Source organism: Phasianus colchicus, chromosome 39 (assembly GCF_987193195.1).
Source record: "Phasianus colchicus chromosome 39, bPhaCol1.hap1.1, whole genome shotgun sequence".
Classification (NCBI taxonomy): domain Eukaryota; kingdom Metazoa; phylum Chordata; class Aves; order Galliformes; family Phasianidae; genus Phasianus; species Phasianus colchicus.
This window is the reverse complement of record NC_143474.1, coordinates 829,736-847,230: the sequence shown is the minus strand read 5'-3', so window position 1 is coordinate 847,230 and position 17,495 is coordinate 829,736. Positions and strand designations below refer to the sequence as shown.

General features: G+C 55.5%; 1 protein-coding gene across 2 annotated transcripts in view; it reads left to right on the top strand.

Annotated features, from left to right (window-relative positions):
• Positions 1-1,632: 1,632 nt before the first annotated feature.
• Positions 1,633-17,495, top strand: part of LOC116240110 (telomerase protein component 1-like) — a 152,250-nt gene continuing 136,387 nt past the window's right edge. Inside the window, exons 1-6 of one of the 2 annotated variants that reach the window (XM_090130175.1) lie at positions 1,633-1,859; positions 4,658-4,819; positions 5,890-5,952; positions 8,851-8,975; positions 14,151-14,213; positions 14,335-14,475. In XM_090130175.1, coding sequence (XP_089986301.1) covers positions 1,647-1,859; positions 4,658-4,819; positions 5,890-5,952; positions 8,851-8,975; positions 14,151-14,213; positions 14,335-14,475 — 767 coding nt within the window. In that variant the 5' untranslated portion in view covers positions 1,633-1,646. The remainder of the gene's footprint in view (positions 1,860-4,657; positions 4,820-5,889; positions 5,953-8,850; positions 8,976-14,150; positions 14,214-14,334; positions 14,476-17,495) is intronic. The other variant, XM_090130174.1, reaches the window with a different exon arrangement.

The window sequence follows — 17,495 nt, the reverse complement described above, 5'->3', positions numbered from 1 at the left end:
TAACGCGGGTGGGGGTAATTAATGAGGATGGCTAATGACTCATGGGGTTAATTAAGGAAAGAATTACTAGCCTAATTAGTGAGCTGTGCTAATTAACGGGGGCAATTAACACGGGTGGGGGTAATTAATGAGAACGGCTAATGACTCATGGGATTAATTAAGTGGAGAATTAATGACTTAATTAGTGAACTGTGCTAATTAACGGGGGCAATTAATGTGGATGGGGGTAATTAATGAGGATGGGTAATGACTGATGGCGTTCATTAAGGGGAGAATGACTAACTTAATTAGTGAGCTGAGCTAATTAATGGGGATAATTAACGCGGGTGGGGGTAATTAATGTGGACTGGTAATGACTCATGGTGTTAATTAAGTGGAGAATTAATGACTTAATTAGTGAGCTGTGCTAATTCACGGGGATAATTAATGTGGATGGGGGTAATTAATGAGGATGGGTAATGACTGATGGCGTTCATTAAGGGGAGAATTAATAGCTTAATTAGTGAGCTGTGCTAATTAATGTGGGTAATTAATGAGGACGGGTAATGACTTATGGCGTTAATTAAGGAAAGAATTACTAGCCCAATTAGTGAGCTGTGCTAATTAATGGGGGTAATTAACGCGGGTGGGAGTAATTAATGCGGACAGCTAATGACTGATGGTGTTAATTAAGTGGAGAATTAATGACTTAATTAGTGAACTGTGCTAATTAACGGGGGCAATTAATGTGGATGGGGGTAATTAATGAGGATGGGTAATGACTGATGGCGTTAATTAAGAGGAGAATTAATAGCTTAATTAGTGAACCGTGCTAATTAACGGGGGCAATTAACGTGGATGGGGGTAATTAATGAGGACGGGTAATGACTGACAGGGTTAATTAAGGAAAGAATTACTAGCCTAATGAGTGAGCTGCGCTAATTAACAGGGGCAATGAAGGCAGATGAGGGTAATTAACGCAGGCAGGTCGCTAATTAACAGCCGTTAACGAGCTGATGAAGGGGGGGGGGGGGGGAGGCATGGAGGGAGGAGCTGCAGGCTGCCTTAATGAAGCAGCTCATTAATGAGCTGATGAACGAGCAGATGAAGGAGCTGATGAGGCAGCTGATGAGGCAGCTAATTAACGCGCTAATTAACGCCGCAGGTTCGTTAAGCCCCCGGCGGCGCTGCTGGAGGCGCTGAACACAGCGGCCCTACAAGCGGCTGCAGCTCTGCCCCAAATCCCCGCCGCCCCATGGATCCTCGTAGCGCCGGGGGGGGGCAGGAAGGTGCTGGGGGTCCTATGGGGTCCTATGGGGTCTTATGGGGTTTTGGGGGGGCCTATGGGGTCTTATGGGGTCCTATGGGGTCTTATGGGGTCTCTATGGGGTGTTATGGGGTCCTATGGGCCTCTATGAGGTCCTATGGGGTCCTATGGGATCCTAGCGGTTTCTATGGGTCTGTATGGGTCTCTATGGGTCTCTATGGGGCACTATGGGTCTCTATGGGGTTTTGTGGGGTCTCTATGTGGTCCTATGGGGTCTTGTGGGGTCCTATGGGGTCTCTATGGGGTCTTATGGGGTCCTTTGGGTCTCTATGGGCTGTTGTGGGGTTTCTATGGGGTCTTAGGGGTCTCTATGGGTCTCTATGTGTCCCTATGGGTCCCTATGGGTCCCTATGGGTCTCTATGGGTCCCTATGGGTCTCTATGGGTCTCTATGGGTCCCTATGGGTCTCTATGGGTCTCTATGGGTCTCTATGGGTCTCTATGGGTCTCTATGGGTCCCTATGGGTCTCTATGGGGCCCTACAAGCGGCTGCAGCTCTGCCCCAAATCCCCGCCGCCCCATGGATCCTCGTAGCGCCGGGGGGGGGCAGGAAGGTGCTGGGGGTCCTATGGGGTCCTATGGGGTCCGATGGGGTCCTATGGGGTCCCTTATGGGGTCTTATGGGGTTTCTATGGGGTGTTATGCGGTCCTATGGGGTTTTGTGGGGTCTTATGGGGTGTTATGGGGTCCTATGGGGTCCTATGGGGTGTTACGGGGTCCTATTGGGTCCTATGGGGTCCTATGGGTCCCTATGTGGTTCTATGGGGCTCTATGGGTCTCTATGGGGTCTTATGGGGTCTTATGGGGTCTTATGGGGTCTCTATGGGGTTTCTACGGGGTGTTATGGGGTCCTATGGGGTGTTATGGGGTCCTATGGGCCTCTATGAGGTCCTATGGGGTCCTATGGGATCCTAGGGGTCTCAATGGGTCTCTATGGGCTTTTATGGGATCTTATGGGTTCTTATGGGTCTCTATGGGGTGTTATGGGGTCCTATGGGGTGTTATGGGGTCCTATAGGTCTCTATCGGGTCCTATGGGGTCCTATGGGGTCTTATGGGGTCTTATGGGGTCCTATGGGGTCCTATGGGGTCTTATGGGGTCTTATGGGGTCTTATGGGGGCTTATGGGGTCTTATGGGGTCTCTATGGGGTCTCTATGGGGTTTCTATGGGGTGTTATGGGGTCCTATGGGGTCCTATGGGATCCTAGGGGTCTCTATGGGGTCCTATGGGGTCCTATGGGATCCTAGGGGTCTCAATGGGTCTCTATGGGGTTTCTATGGGGTCTTATGGGGTCTCTATGGGGTCTTATGGGTCTCTATGGGGTCCTATGGGGTTTTGGGGGGTCCTATGGGTTGTTACGGGGTCCTATTGGGTCCTATGGGGTCCTATGGGTCCTTATGTGGCTCTATGTGGCTCTATGGGGCTCTATGGGGTCTTATGGGTCTCTATGGGGTCCTATGGGGTTTTGGGGGGTCCTATGGGGTGTTACGGGGTCCTATTGGGTCCTATGGGGTCCTATGGGTCCTTATGTGGCTCTATGTGGCTCTATGGGGCTCTATGGGGTCTTATGGGTCCCTATGGGGTGTTATGGGGTCCTATGGGGTCCTATGGGGTCTTAGGTGTCTCGATTGGGTCTCTATGGGTCTCTATGAGTCCCTATGGTTCTCTATGGGTCTCTATGGGGTCTTATGGGGTCCTATGGGGTCCTATGGGGTCCTATGGGGTCTTATGGGGTCTTATGGGGTCCTATGGGGTGTTACGGGGTCCTATTGGGTCCTATGGGGTCCTATGGGTCCCTATGTGGTTCTATGGGGCTCTATGGGTCTCTATGGGGTCTTATGGGTCCCTATGGGGTGTTATGGGGTCCTATGGGTCCCTATGGGGTCTTATGGGGTCTGTATAGGGTCCTATGGGTCTCTATGGGGTCTGTATGCGGTGTTATGGGGTCCTTTGGGGTCTTATGGGGTCTCAATGGGGTGTTATGGGGTCTCTATGGGTCTCTATGGGGTTGTAGGGGGTCTTAGGGGTCCCTATGGGGTCCCTATGGGGTCTTTATGGGATCTCTGTGGGTCTTTATGGGTCTCTATGGGGTCTTGTTGTGTCCTATGGGTCCCTATGGGTCTGTATGGGGTTTTATGGGGTCTCTATGGGTCTCTATGGAGTGTTATGGGGTTCCTATGGGGTCTCTATGGTGTCCTGTGGGTTTCTATGGGGTGTTATGGGGTCTCTATCGGGTTTTATAGGGTCTCTATGGGTCCCTTTGGGTCTCTGTGGGCCCTTATGGGGTTGTATGGGACTCTATGGGGTCCTATGGGTCTCTATGGGTCTCTATGGGGTCGTAGGGGGTCTTAGGGGTCTCTATGGGGTCTCTATGGGGTCCTATGGGTCTCTATGGGGTTTAATGGGGTCTCTATGGGTCTCTATGGGGTCCTTTGGGGTCCTTTGGGGTCCTATGGGTCTCTATGGGTTTCTATGGGTTCCTATGGGGTCTCAATGGGTCTCTATGGGTCTCTATGGGGTCTTGTTGTGTGCTATGGGTCCCTATTGGTCTCAATGCGGTGTTATGGGGTCTCTATGGGTCTCTATGGGGTCGTAGGGGTCTTGGGGTCTCTATGGGGTCTCTATGGGTCTCTGTGGGTCCCTATGGGTCTCTGTGGGTCCTTATGGGGTTGTATGAGTCTCTATGGGTCTCCATGGGTCTCTATGGATCTCTATGGGGTCTTGTGGGTCTCTATGGGGTGTTATGGGGTCTCTATGGGTTGCTATGGGGTTTTATGGGGTCTCTATTGGGTCTCTATGGATCTGTATGGGTCCCTATAGGGTCCCTATGGGGTCCCTATGGGGTCTTTATGGGATCTCTATGGGTCTCTATGGGGTCTTGTTGTGTCCTATGGGTCCCTATTGGTCTCTATGGGGTTTTATGGGGTCTCTATGGGTCTCTATGGAGTGTTATGGGGTTCCTATGGGGTCTCTATGGGGTCCTGTGGGTTTCTATGGGGTTTTATGGGGTCTCTATGGGGTCTCTATGGGTCTCTATGGGTCTCTATGGGGTTTTATGGGGTCTCTATGGGTCTCTATGCGTCTCTATGGGTTCTTATAGGGTCTCTATGGGTCTCTATGGGGTCCTATGGTGTCTTATGGGGTCCTTATGGGGTCTCTATGGGGTCCTATGGGGTGCTATGGGGTGTTATGGGGTTTCTATGGGGTCCTATGGGGCTTTATGGGATCTCTATGGGTCCCTATGGGTCCCTATGGGTCTCTATGGGTCTCTGTGTCTCTATGGGCCCCTATGGGTCTCTATGGGTCCCTATGGACTAATTAATCCCGGCTCTAATTAGCCTCTAATTGCAGACGAAAGATGCGATGGCGCTGGTGGCGCTGCTGGGGCGGAGCCTGGCTTTAGGGGCGGAGCTTCGCCTGTGTGGGAGGGACCGAACCGTAGCCCCGCCCCTTCCGCCCCTCGGACCAATGGGGCTCCTGGGGGCGGTGCGAGGCCTGCGGCAGCAAATGGAGGTGAGGGGGCGGGGCTTCGAGGGGGCGGGGCTTCGAGGGGGCGGGGTCAAAGGAGGAAGTGGGCTGGGTTAAGTAGAAGGGGGGCGGGGTTTCATGTATTGGGGGCGGGGCTTAAAGGGTGGGCGTGGTTTGAAGGGAGGGGGCGTGGCTTGAAGGGAGTGGGCGTGGCTTATCGGTTTAAACTTGGATACGGGGAAAGGGGCGGGGCTTAAAGGTGGGCGGGGCTAAGGGAAAAGGGGGCGGGGCTTAAATCATTGAAGCTGGGAGATGAGGAGGGGCGTGGCTTAATGAAAAGTGGGCGGGGCCTCGGGGTGGGGCGTGGCTTAAATGAAGTGGGCGGTGATACGGGGGGCAAGGGGGCGTGGCTTAAACGAAGGGGCGGGGCTACAGAGTGGAGGGGCGGGGCTTAACGGAAAGAACGGGATTACAGGACAGAGGGGGCGTGGCTTCACTAAAGGGGCGGGGCTACAGGGCTGGAGGGCGTGGCTAAACCGAAAGGGCGGGGCTACGGACGGGGGCGTGGCTTAAGCGAAGGGGCGGGGCTATAGGCCACGGGGGCGTGGTTTAACCGGAAGGGCGGGGCTTAGTGGCAGGAGGGGGCGTGGCTACACAGCGGAGGGGGCGTGGCTTAACTGAAGGGATGAGGCTTAAATGAAGGGGTGGGGCTACAAGACCGAGGGGGCGTGGCTTAAAGGAGGGGCGTGGCTATAGACCGGAGGGGGGCGTGGCTTAAGTGAAGGGGCGGGGCTACGGAGCAGAGGGGCGTGGCTTAAACGCAGAGCATTGGTATAAGGAGGAGGGGCGTGGCTTTAAGGGGTCAAGTGGGCGGGGCTAGGTGACAAGGGGGCGTGGCAATGAGTGAGGGGCGTGGCTAAATGAATTGGGCGGGGCTTAGGAGCGGAGGGGGCGGGGCTTAAGTGCCGGGCTGGGCTTGGATAAGGCTGGGCCTGGCTTGAATGCAGAAGTGGGCGGGGTTAAGGAGGAAGGGGCGGGGCTTGGGGACGGAAGTGGGCGGGGTTAAGGTGGAAAGGGGCGTGGCTCGCGTTTGGCCCCGCCCCCTCCCGTTGCAGGCGATGGAAGATGGCGGCGACGCGAGCGACGTCATCTGGGAGCTGGTGGAGAGCGGGAGGGAGGTGGGGGAGGGGTCACGTGACCTCGCTGATCACGTGATGAACACAGATGACCCCCCCCCCCCCCCCCCCCGGGTCATGTGGGTGGCCAAGATGGCGGCGCCCACTTGTCCCATCTGTGCCCCATTGATCCCAAAACCCCAATGACCCCATTGATCCCATTGACCCCATTGACCCCAAAACCCCATTGACCCCATTGATCCCATTGATCCCCATTGACCCCATTGACCCCATTGATCCCAATTGACCCCATTGATCCCCATTGATCCCCATTGACCCCATTGACCCCAGTGATCCCAGTGATCCCAAAACCCCATTGACACCATTGACCCCAAAACCCCAAAACCCCATTGACCCCATTGACCCCATTGACCCCAATGTCCCCATTGACCCCATTGACCCCATTGACCCCACTGACCCCAAAACCCCACTGACCCCACTGGCCCCAATTGACCCCAATTGACCCCAATGACCCCAATGATCCCATTGACCCCATTGATCCCATTAACCCTACTGACCCCATTGTCCCCAATGTCCACATTGACCCCAATGATCCCCGTTGACCCTATTGACCCCAAAACCGCATTGACCCCATTGATCCCCATTGACCCCATTGATCCCCATTGACCCCAAAACTCCACTGACCCCATTGATCCCATTGACCCCAAAACCCCATTGATCCCCATTGACCCCATTGTCCCCATTGACCCCATAACTCCATTGACCCCAATGATCCCATTGACCCCATTGATCCCCACTGATCCCATTGACCCCATGGATCCCCGTTGACCCCAAAACCCCATTGATCCCACTGACCCCACTGACCCCATTGACCCCATTGACCCCAGTTGACCCCAGTTGACCCCATTGACCCCAAAACCTCCTTGACCCCATTGATCTCCATTGATCCCACTAACCCCAAAACTCCACTGACCCCATTGACCCCATTGATCCCCATTGACCCCATTGACCCCATTGATCCCATTGCCCCATAGACCCCATTGTCCCCAATGTCCGCATTGACCCCAAAGTCCCCATTGACCCCATTGACCCCATTGACCACATTGACCCCATTGACCCCAAAACTCCCATTGACCCCATTGACCCTGAAGCCCCCACTGACCCCAAAGCCCCCATTGTCCCCATTGACCCCATTGACCCTGAAGCCCCCACTGACCCCAAAGCCCCCATTGTCCCCATTGACCCCATTGACCCTGAAGCCCCCACTGACCCCAAAGCCCCCATTGTCCCCATTGACCCCAATGACCCCATTGTCCCCATTGACCCCAATGTCCCCATTGACCCCAATGATCCCATTGACCCCATTGATCCCATTAACCCTACTGACCCCATTGTCCCCAATGTCCACATTGACCCCAATGATCCCCGTTGACCCTATTGACCCCAAAACCGCATTGACCCCATTGATCCCCATTGACCCCAAGACTCCACTGACCCCATTGACCCCATTGATCCCATTGGCCCCAAAGCCCCCATTGACCCCACTGACCCTATTGAGCCCCTTTCACCCCAGTGTTGCCATTGACCCCATTGACCTGATGTCCCCTATTGACCCCATTGACCCCATTGACCCCAATGTCCCCACTGACCCCGTTGACCCCATTGACCCTATTGACCCCAAAGCCCCCATTGTCCCCATAGACCCCAATGTCCCCAAAGCCTCCATTGCCCCCACTGACCTCAAAGCCCCCATTGACCCCATTGATCCCAAAGCTCCCATTGACCCCATTGACCTCATAGACCCCATTGATCCCAAAGTCCCCATTGCCCCCCATTGTCCCCACTGCCCCCACTGACCCCAAAGCCCCCATTGACCCCAATGACCCCATGGACCCCATTGTCCCCATTGACCCCAAAACTCCCATTGACCCCATTGACCCTGAAGCCCCCACTGACCCCAAAGCCCCCATTGTCCCCATTGACCCCACTGACCCCATTGACCCCAATGTCCCCATTGACCCCATTGATCCCCGTTGACCCCATTGATCCCATTGACCCCACTGACCCCAAAACCCCACTGACCCCACTGACCCCACTGGCCCCAATTGACCCCAATTGACCCCATTGACCCCAATGTCCCCATTGTCCCCAAGCCCCCACTGCCCCCACTGACCCCAAAGTCCCCATTGCCCCCATTTCCCCCATTTCCCCCATTTCCCCCATTTCCCCCATTGCCCCCATTGCCCCCATTTCCCCCATTGCCCCCATTGCCCCCATTGCCCCCATTTCCCCCATTGCCCCCATTGCCCCCATTGCCCCCATTTCCCCCATTTCCCCCATTGCCCCCATTGCCCCCATTGCCCCCATTGCCCCCAATGCCCCCATTGCCCCCATTGCCCCCATTGCCCCCAATGCCCCCATTGCCCCCATTGCCCCCATTGCCCCCATTTCCCCCATTGCCCCCATTGCCCCCATTGCCCCCATTTCCCCCATTGCCCCCATTGCCCCCATTGCCCCCATTTCCCCCATTTCCCCCATTGCCCCCATTGCCCCCATTGCCCCCATTGCCCCCAATGCCCCCATTGCCCCCATTGCCCCCATTGCCCCCAATGCCCCCATTGCCCCCATTGCCCCCATTTCCCCCATTGCCCCCATTGCCCCCATTGCCCCCATTGCCCCCATTGCCCCCAATGCCCCCATTTCCCCCATTCCCCCCATTGCCCCCAATGCCCCCATTGCCCCCATTGCCCCCAATGCCCCCACTGACCCCATTGACCCCAATGTCCCCAATGCCCCCATTGACTCCAAAGCTCCCATTGACCCCATTGACCCCATGGTCTTCAATTCACCCTATTGACCCCATTGTCCCCATTGCCCCCATTGCCCCTATTTCCCCCATTGCCCCCATTTCCCCCATTGACCCCACTGCCCCCCCCCCAGGTATCGGTGCTGCTGCTGCTCTGCCCCACACTTCCGCCCCCCAACATAATGGAGCCGCTCCGCTTCCTGCGCAGCCGTCGGACCCACAGCATCACCTTCGTTGTTGTCACCGCCCGACCCACAGCGTGAGCCCCACTGCGCCCCATAGCGCCCCATAGAGACCCATAGAGCCTCATACAGCCCCATAGCGCCCCATAGAGACCCATAGAGCCCCATAAAGACCCATAAGGACCAATAGGGACCCCATAGAGCCCCACAAAACCCCACAGAGCCCCATAGAGGCCCCATAGAGACCCATAGAGCCCCATAGACCCCATAGAGACTCCATAGAGCCCCATAGAAACCCCATAGAGACCCATAGAGACCCATAGAGAATCATAGAAACCCCACAGAGCCCCATAGAGACCCCATAGAGCCCCATAGAACCCCATAAAACCCCATAGAGCCCCACAGATCCCCACAGAGCCCCATACAGCCCCATAGTGACCCCATAGAGACCCCACAGAGCCCCACAGAGCCCCACAGAGCCCCATAGAAACCCCTTAGAGCCCCATAGAGCCCCATAGAGCCCCATAGGGACCCCATAGAGACCCATAGATCCCCACAGAGCCCCATAGAAACCCCATAGAGACCCATGGGAACCCCACAGATACCCACAGAGACCCCATAGAGACGCATAGAGTACCACAGAAACCCCATAGTTACCCCATAGAGCCCCATAGAGACCCCATAGAGACCCCATAGAGACCCATAAGGACCAATAGGGACCCCTAGAGCCCCATAGAGACCCCATAGAAACCCCATAGAGACCCATAGACCCCATAGAGCCCCATAGAGCCCCCATAGAAACCCATATCTCCCCATAGTGCCCCATAGATCCTCATAGAGCCCCATAGAAACCCCACGGATCCCCATAGAGACCCCATAGAGACGCATAGTGACCCTATAGAGACTCCATAGAGCCCCATAGAGAACCATAGAAACCCCATAGAGCCCCACAGAGCCCCATAGAGACCCCATAAAGACCCATAGGACCCCATAGAGCCCCATAGAAACCCCATAGTTACCCCATAGAGCCCCATAGAGACCCCATAGAACCCCATAGAGACCCATAGAGACCCCATAGATCCCCATAGAGACCCCATAGAGACCCATAAGGACCAATAGGGACCCCTAGAGCCCCATAGTCCTCATAGAGCCCCATACAGACCCCATAGAGCCCTATAGAGACCCATAAGGACCCACAGAGACCCATAGGGACCCATAGGGACCCATAGAAATTCCATAGTGACCCCATAGTGCCCCATAGAGACCCATAGAACCCCATAGAAAGCCCATAGAGACCCATGGAGACCCCATAGAAACCCATATCTCCCCATAGTGCCCCATAGATCCTCATAGAGCCCCATAGAAACCCCACGGATCCCCATAGAGACCCCATAAAGCCCCATAGTGACCCCATAGAGCCCCATAGAAACCCCATAGACCCCACAGAGCCCCATAGAGCCCCATAAAGACCCATAAGGACCAATAGGGACCCCATAGAGCCCCACAAAACCCCACAGAGCCCCATAGAGGCCCCATAGAGACCCATAGACCCCATAGAGTCTCCATAGAGCCCCATAGAAACCCCATAGAGACCCCATAGAGACCCACGGGAACCCCATAGAGACCCATAGAGAACCATAGACAACCATAGAAACCCCACAGAGCCCCACAGAGCCCCATAGAGACCTCATAGAGACCCATAGCTCCCCATAGTGCCCCATAGATCCCCATAGATCCCCATAGAGCCCCATAGAGACCCCATAAAGACCCATAGGACCCCATAGAGCCCCATAGAAACCCACAGAGCCCCATAGAGACCCCAAAGAGACCCATAGGGACCCCTAGAGCCCCATAGATCCCCATAGAGCCCCATAGAGCCCCATAGAGACCCATAGAGTCCCATAGAGACCCATAGGGACCCATAGGGACCCATAGATCCCCATAGAGCCCCTCAGATCCCATAGATCCCCATAGAGCCCCATAGAGCCCATAGAGACCCATAGCGCCCCATAGAGCCCCATAAAGCCCCATAGAGACCCATAGAGACCCATAGCGCCCCATAGAGCCCCATAGAGCCCCATAGAGCCCCATAGAGACGTATACACCCCCATAGAGCCCCATAGAGTCTCATAGAAACCCTTAGCGCCCCATAGAGCCCCATAGAGACCCACAGAACCCCATAGGGACCCATAGAGCCCCATGGAGACCCCATAGAGCCCCATAGTGCCCCATACAGACCCATAGCACCCCATAGAGACCCATAGAGACCTCCTAGCGCCCCATGGAAGCCTGCAGAGACCCATAGATCCCATAACACCCCATAACACACCACAGTGCCCCATAGAACCCCATAGAGACCCCATAGAGCCCCACAGACCCCTATAGTGCCCCACAGACCCCCTAGAGACCCTATAGAGCCCCATAAAAACCCCATAGACCCCCACAGACCCCATAGAGTCCCTATAGAGCGAGATAGAAACCCCATAGAGCCCCACAGACCCCTATAGTGCCCCACAGACCCCATAAAGAGCCTATAGAGCCCCATAGAAACCCCATAGAGACCCACAGACCCCTATTGTGCCCCACAGACCCCATAGAGCCCCACAGAACCCATAGAGACCCACAGAACCCATAGAGCCCCATTGAGACCCCATAAAGCCCCACAGACCCCATAGAACCTCACAGACCCCCTAATGCCCTACAGACACCATAGAGACCCTATAGAGCCCCATAGAGATCCCTATAGTGCCCCACAGACCCCATAGAGACCCCATAAAGCCCCATAGAGCCCCACAGACCCCATAGAGACCCCATAGAGCCCCATAGAGACCCTATAAAGCCCCACAGACCCCATAGAGCCCACAAACCCCATAGAACCTCACAGACCCCCTAATGCCCTACAGACACCATAGAGACCCTATAGAGCCCCATAGAGATCCCTGTAGTGCCCCACAGACCCCACAGAGACCCACAGATCCCCATGGAGCCCCACAGACCCCATAGAGCCTCATAGACCCTGTAATGACCCATAGAGCCCCATAGAGACCCCATAGAGCCCCAGAAACCCCATAGAACCTCACAGACCCCATAGAACCTCACAGACCCCCTAATGCCCTACAGACCCCATAGAGACCCTATAGAGCCCCATAGAGACCTCATAGAGCCTCACAGACCCCATAGAGACCCCCAGACCCCATAGAGACCCCATAGAGCCCCACAGACCCCTATTGTGCCCCACAGACCCCATACAGACCCCATAGAGCCCCATAGAGACCCCATAGATCCCCACAGGCCCCATAGACACCCACAGACCCCTATAGTGCCCCACAGACCCCATAAAGACCCCATAGAGCCCCACAGAGCCCAAAGAGACCCCATAGAGCCCCATAGAGACCCCATAAAGCCCCACAGACCCCATAGAGCCCACAAACCCCATAGAACCTCACGGACCCCCTAATGCCCTACAGACCCCATAGAGACCCTATAGAGCCCCATAGAGACCTCATAGAGCCTCACAGACCCCATAGAGACCCCCAGACCCCATAGAGACCCCATAGAGCCCCACAGACCCCTATTGTGCCCCCACAGACCCCATAGAGCCCTACAAACCCCATAGAACCTCACAGACCCCCTAATGCCCTACAGACACCATAGAGACCCTATAGAGCCCCATAGAGATCCCTATAGTGCCCCACAGACCCCATAGAGACCCCATAAAGCCCCATAGAGCCCCATAGAGACCCCATAGAGACCCCATAGAGCCCCATAGAGACCCTATAAAGCCCCACAGACCCCATAGAGCCCACAAACCCCATAGAACCTCACAGACCCCCTAATGCCCTACAGACCCCAGAGAGACCCTATAGAGCCCCATAGAGATCCCTATAGTGCCCCACAGATCCCATAGAGACCCACAGACCCCATAGAGACCCCATAAAGCCCAATAGCGCCCCACAGACCCCACAGAGATCCCACAGACCCCATAGAGACCCCGTAGAGCCCCATAGAGACCCCATAAAGCCCCACAAACCCCATAGAACCTCACAGACCCCCTAATGCCCTACAGACCCCATAGAGACCCACAGACCCCATAGAGACCCCATAGAGACCCATAGGGACCCCATAGAGCCCCACAGACCCCTATAGTGCCCCACAGACCCCCTAATGCTCCACAGACCCCATAGAGACCCCATAGAGCCCCATAGAGACCCCATAGAACCTCATAGACCCCCTAATGCCCTACAGACCCCATAGAGACCCCGTAGAGACCCATAGGGACCCCATAGAGCCCCACAGACCCCATAGAGCCCCTATAGAGCCCCATAGAGACCTCATAGAATCTCACAGACCCCCTAATGCCCTACAGACCCCATAGAGACCCTATAGAGCCCCATAGAGATCCCTATAGTGCCCCACAGATCCCATAGAGACCACAGACCCCACAGAGACCCCATATAGCCCCATAGAGCCCCACAGACCCCATAGAGACCCCATAGAGTCCCATAGAGACCCCATAAAGCCCCACAAACCCCCTAGAACCTCACAGACCCCCCTAATGCCCTACAGACCCCATAGAGACCCACAGACCCTATAGAGACCCCGTAGAGCCCCATAGAGACCCCATAGAGCCCCACAGACCCCTATAGTGCCCCACAGACCCTATAGAGCCCCACAGACCCCTAATGCTCCACAGACCCCATAGAGACCCCATAGAGCCCCATAGAGACCCTATAAAGCCCCACAGACCCCCTAATGCCCTACAGACCCCATAGAGATCCCATAAAGCCCAATAGCGCCCCACAGACCCCACAGAGACCCCATAGAGCCCCATAGAGACCCCATAGAGCCCCACAGATCCCATAGAGACCTGCAGACCCTATAGGACCCCATAGAGCCCCACAAACCCCATAGAGAGCCCACAGAGCCCCATAGAGACCCCATAGAGCCCCATAGAACCCCACTGACCCCATAGAGACCTGCAGACCCCATAGGACCCCATAGAGCCCCACAAACCCCATAGAGACCCCATAGAGCCCCATAGAGACCCCATAAAGCCCCACAGATCCCATAGAGACCTGCAGACCCATAGGACCCCATAGAGACCCCACAGACCCCATAGAGACCCCATAGAGCCCCACGGACCCCATAGAGACCCCACAGACCCCATATAACCCCATATAACCCCATAGATCCCGCCCACACCCCTAAGCCCCGCCCCCCGTCGTTAAGCCACGCCCCCTCCCGTTTCCCAGCGTGCCCTGGGAGCCGCGCAGCGACAGCTTCCTATTGGCCGGCTTCAACGAATCAGTGCTCAGGTGGGCGGGGCTTTAAAAACAAACCCAAAGGGGGAGGGGGAGGCGTGGCTAATACCGGAAGTGGGCGTGGCTTGTGGTGAAGACCACACCCACTTCCGGTTTTGACCCCGCCCACAATCAGGTTCGTGGCCGAAGGGGACGCGGCAGCCATGTTGGCTCAGGTGGAGGCTGGCCCCGCTCACTACGGCTTGGCCCCGCCCACCGCCCCGCCCCCAACCCGGGAAACGGGGTTGGCTCCGCCCCCTCCGCTGCCTGTGATTGGGTGAGGAGCTGGGAGGAATGGGATCAATGGGATCAATGGGGTTATGGGGTCTGTGGGGTCAGGGGGGACAATGGGGTCATTGGGGTCATTGGGGTCAATGGGGTCATTTGGGGTCAATGGGGATTTTGGGGTCAATGGGGGTCGTTGGGGTCAGTGGGGTCAATGGGGTCAATGGGATCAATGGGGTCATTTGGGGTTATGGGGTCAATTTGGGGCATTGGGGTCAGTGGGGTTAATGGGGTCAATGGGATCAATGGGGTCAGTGGGGTCAGTGGGGACATTTGGGGTCAATGGGGTCAATGGGGGGCATTGGGGTTATGGGGTCTGTGGGGTCAGGGGGGGACAATGGGGTCATTGGGAGCAATGGGGTCAACGGGATCAATGGGGTCATTTGGGGTTATGGGGTCAATTTGGGGCATTGGGGTCAGTGGGGTTAATGGGGTCAATGGGATCAATGGGGTCAGTGGGGACATTTGGGGTCAATGGGGATTTTGGGGTCAATGGGGGTCGTTGGGGTCAGTGGGGTCAATGGGGTCAATGGGGTCAGTGGGGACATTTGGGGTCAATGGGGATTTTGGGGTCAATGGGGGTCAATGGGGTCATTGGGGGCAGTGGGGTCAATGGGGTCAGTGGGGTCAGTGGGGACATTTGGGGTCAATGGGGTCAATGGGGGTCATTGGGGTCAGTGGGGTCAATGGGGTCAGTGGGGTCAGTGGGGACATTTGGGGTCAATGGGGTCAATGGGGGGCATTGGGGTCAGTGGGGCCAGTGGGGACATTTGGGGGCAATGGGGTCAATGGGATCAATGGGGTCATTTGGGGTTATGGGGTCAATTTGGGGCATTGGGGTCAGTGGGGTTAATGGGGTTATTGGGATCAATGGGGGGCATTGGGGTCATTGGGGTCAGTGGGGGCAATGGGGATTTTGGGGTCAATGGGGGCAGTGGGGTCATTGTGGGTTATGGGGTCAATGGGGTCAATGGGTTCATTGGGGTCAGTGGGGACATTTGGGCTCAATGGGGTCGTTGGAGTTCAATGGGGTCATTGGGATCAATGGGGTCATTTGGGGTTATGGGGTCAATTTGGGGCATTGGGGTCAGTGGGGTTAATGGGGTCAGTGGGGTCAATGGGAGGCATTGGGGTCATTGGTGTCATTGGGGTCAAATGGGTCATTTGGGGTTATGGGGTCAATGGGGATTTTGGGGTCAATGGGGGTCGTTGGGGTCAGTGGGGTTAATGGGGTCAATGGGATCAATGGGGGGCATTGGGGTCAGTGGGGACATTTGGGGTCAATGGGGATCTATGGGGTCAATGGGGTCAATGGGGGGCATTGGGGTCAGTGGGGTCAGTGGGGACATTTGGGGTCAATGGTGTGAATGGGGTCATTGGGGTCAATGGGGTCATTGGGGACATTTGGGCTCAATGGGGTCAGGGAGTTCAATGGGGTCAATGGGATCAATGGGGTCATTTGGGGTTATGGGGTCAATTTGGGGCATTGGGGTCAGTGGGGTGAATGGGGTCAGTGGGGTCAATGGGGTCAATGGGGGCAGTGGGGGTTATGGGGTCAATGGGGTCATTGGGGTCAATGGGGTCATTGGGGTCATTTGGGGTTATGGGGTCAATGGGGTCATTGGGGTCAATGGGGGTTGTTGGGGTCAGTGGGGTCAATGGGGTCAATGCGATCAATGGGGTCAATGCGGGTCAGTGGGGACATTTGGGGTCAATGGGGATTTTGGGGTCAGTGGGGTTAATGGGGTCAATGGGATCAATGGGGACATTGGGGTCATTAGGGGCAGTGGCGACATTTGGGGTCACTGGGGATATTTGGGGTCAATGGGGTCAGTGGGAACATTGGGGTCAGTGGGGACTTTGGGGTCAATGGGGTCATTGGGGTCATTGGGATCAATGGGGGCAGTGGGGACAATGGGGTCATGGGTGACATTTGAGGTCATTGGAGTCAGTGGGGACAATGGGGTGATTGGGATCAATGGGGTCACTGGGGACATTTGGGGTCATGGGGGTCAGTGGGGTCAATGGGGACATTGGGGGTTATGGGGTCAATGGGGGTATTGGGGTCAGTGGGATCTGATGCGCTCTAACGGGCTCTAATGGGATCTGATAGGATCTGATGGGATCTAACGAGTTCTAATGAGCTCTAATGAGCTCTAATGGGCTCTAATGGGATCTGATGGACTCTAATGAGCTCTAATGGGATCTGATGGGATCTGATGGGCTCTAACGAGCTCTAACGAGCTGTAATGGGATCTGGTAGGCTCTAATGATCTCTAAGGGGATCTGATGCGCTCTAACGAGCTCTAATGGGCTCTAATGGGATCTGGTGGGCTCTAATGAGCTCTGATGGGCTCTAATGGGATCTGATGCACTCTAATGAGTTCTATACAAGCTCTAATGGGATCTGATGGGATCTGATGCACTCTAATGAGCTCTAATGAGCTCTAATGGGATCTGATGGGCTCTAATGGGATCTGGTGGGCTCTAATGAGCTCTAATGGGCTCTAATGGGATCTGGTGGGCTCTAATGAGCTCTAATGGGCTCTAATGGGATCTGATGGGCTCTAACGAGCTCTAGTAGGATCTGATGCACTCTAATGAGCTCTAACGGGCTCTAATGGGATCTGATGGGCTCTAATGAGCTCTAATGGGATCTGATGGGATCTGGTGGGCTCTAACGAGCTCTAATAGGCTCTAATGGGCTCTAATGGGATCTGATGGGCTCTAACGAGCTCCAATGGGCTCTAATAGGATCTGATGGTCTCTAACGAGCTCTAATGGACTCTAATGGGATCTGATGCACTCTAACGAGCTCCAATGAGCTCTAATGGCATCTGATGCACTCTAATGAGCTCTAATGGGCTTTGATGGGCTCTAATGAGCTCTGATGGGCTCTAATGGGATCTGATGGGCTCTAATGAGCTCTAATGTTATCTGATGGGATCTGGTGGGCTCTAACGAGCTCCAATGGGCTCTAATGGGATCTGATGGGATCTGATGCACTCTAAT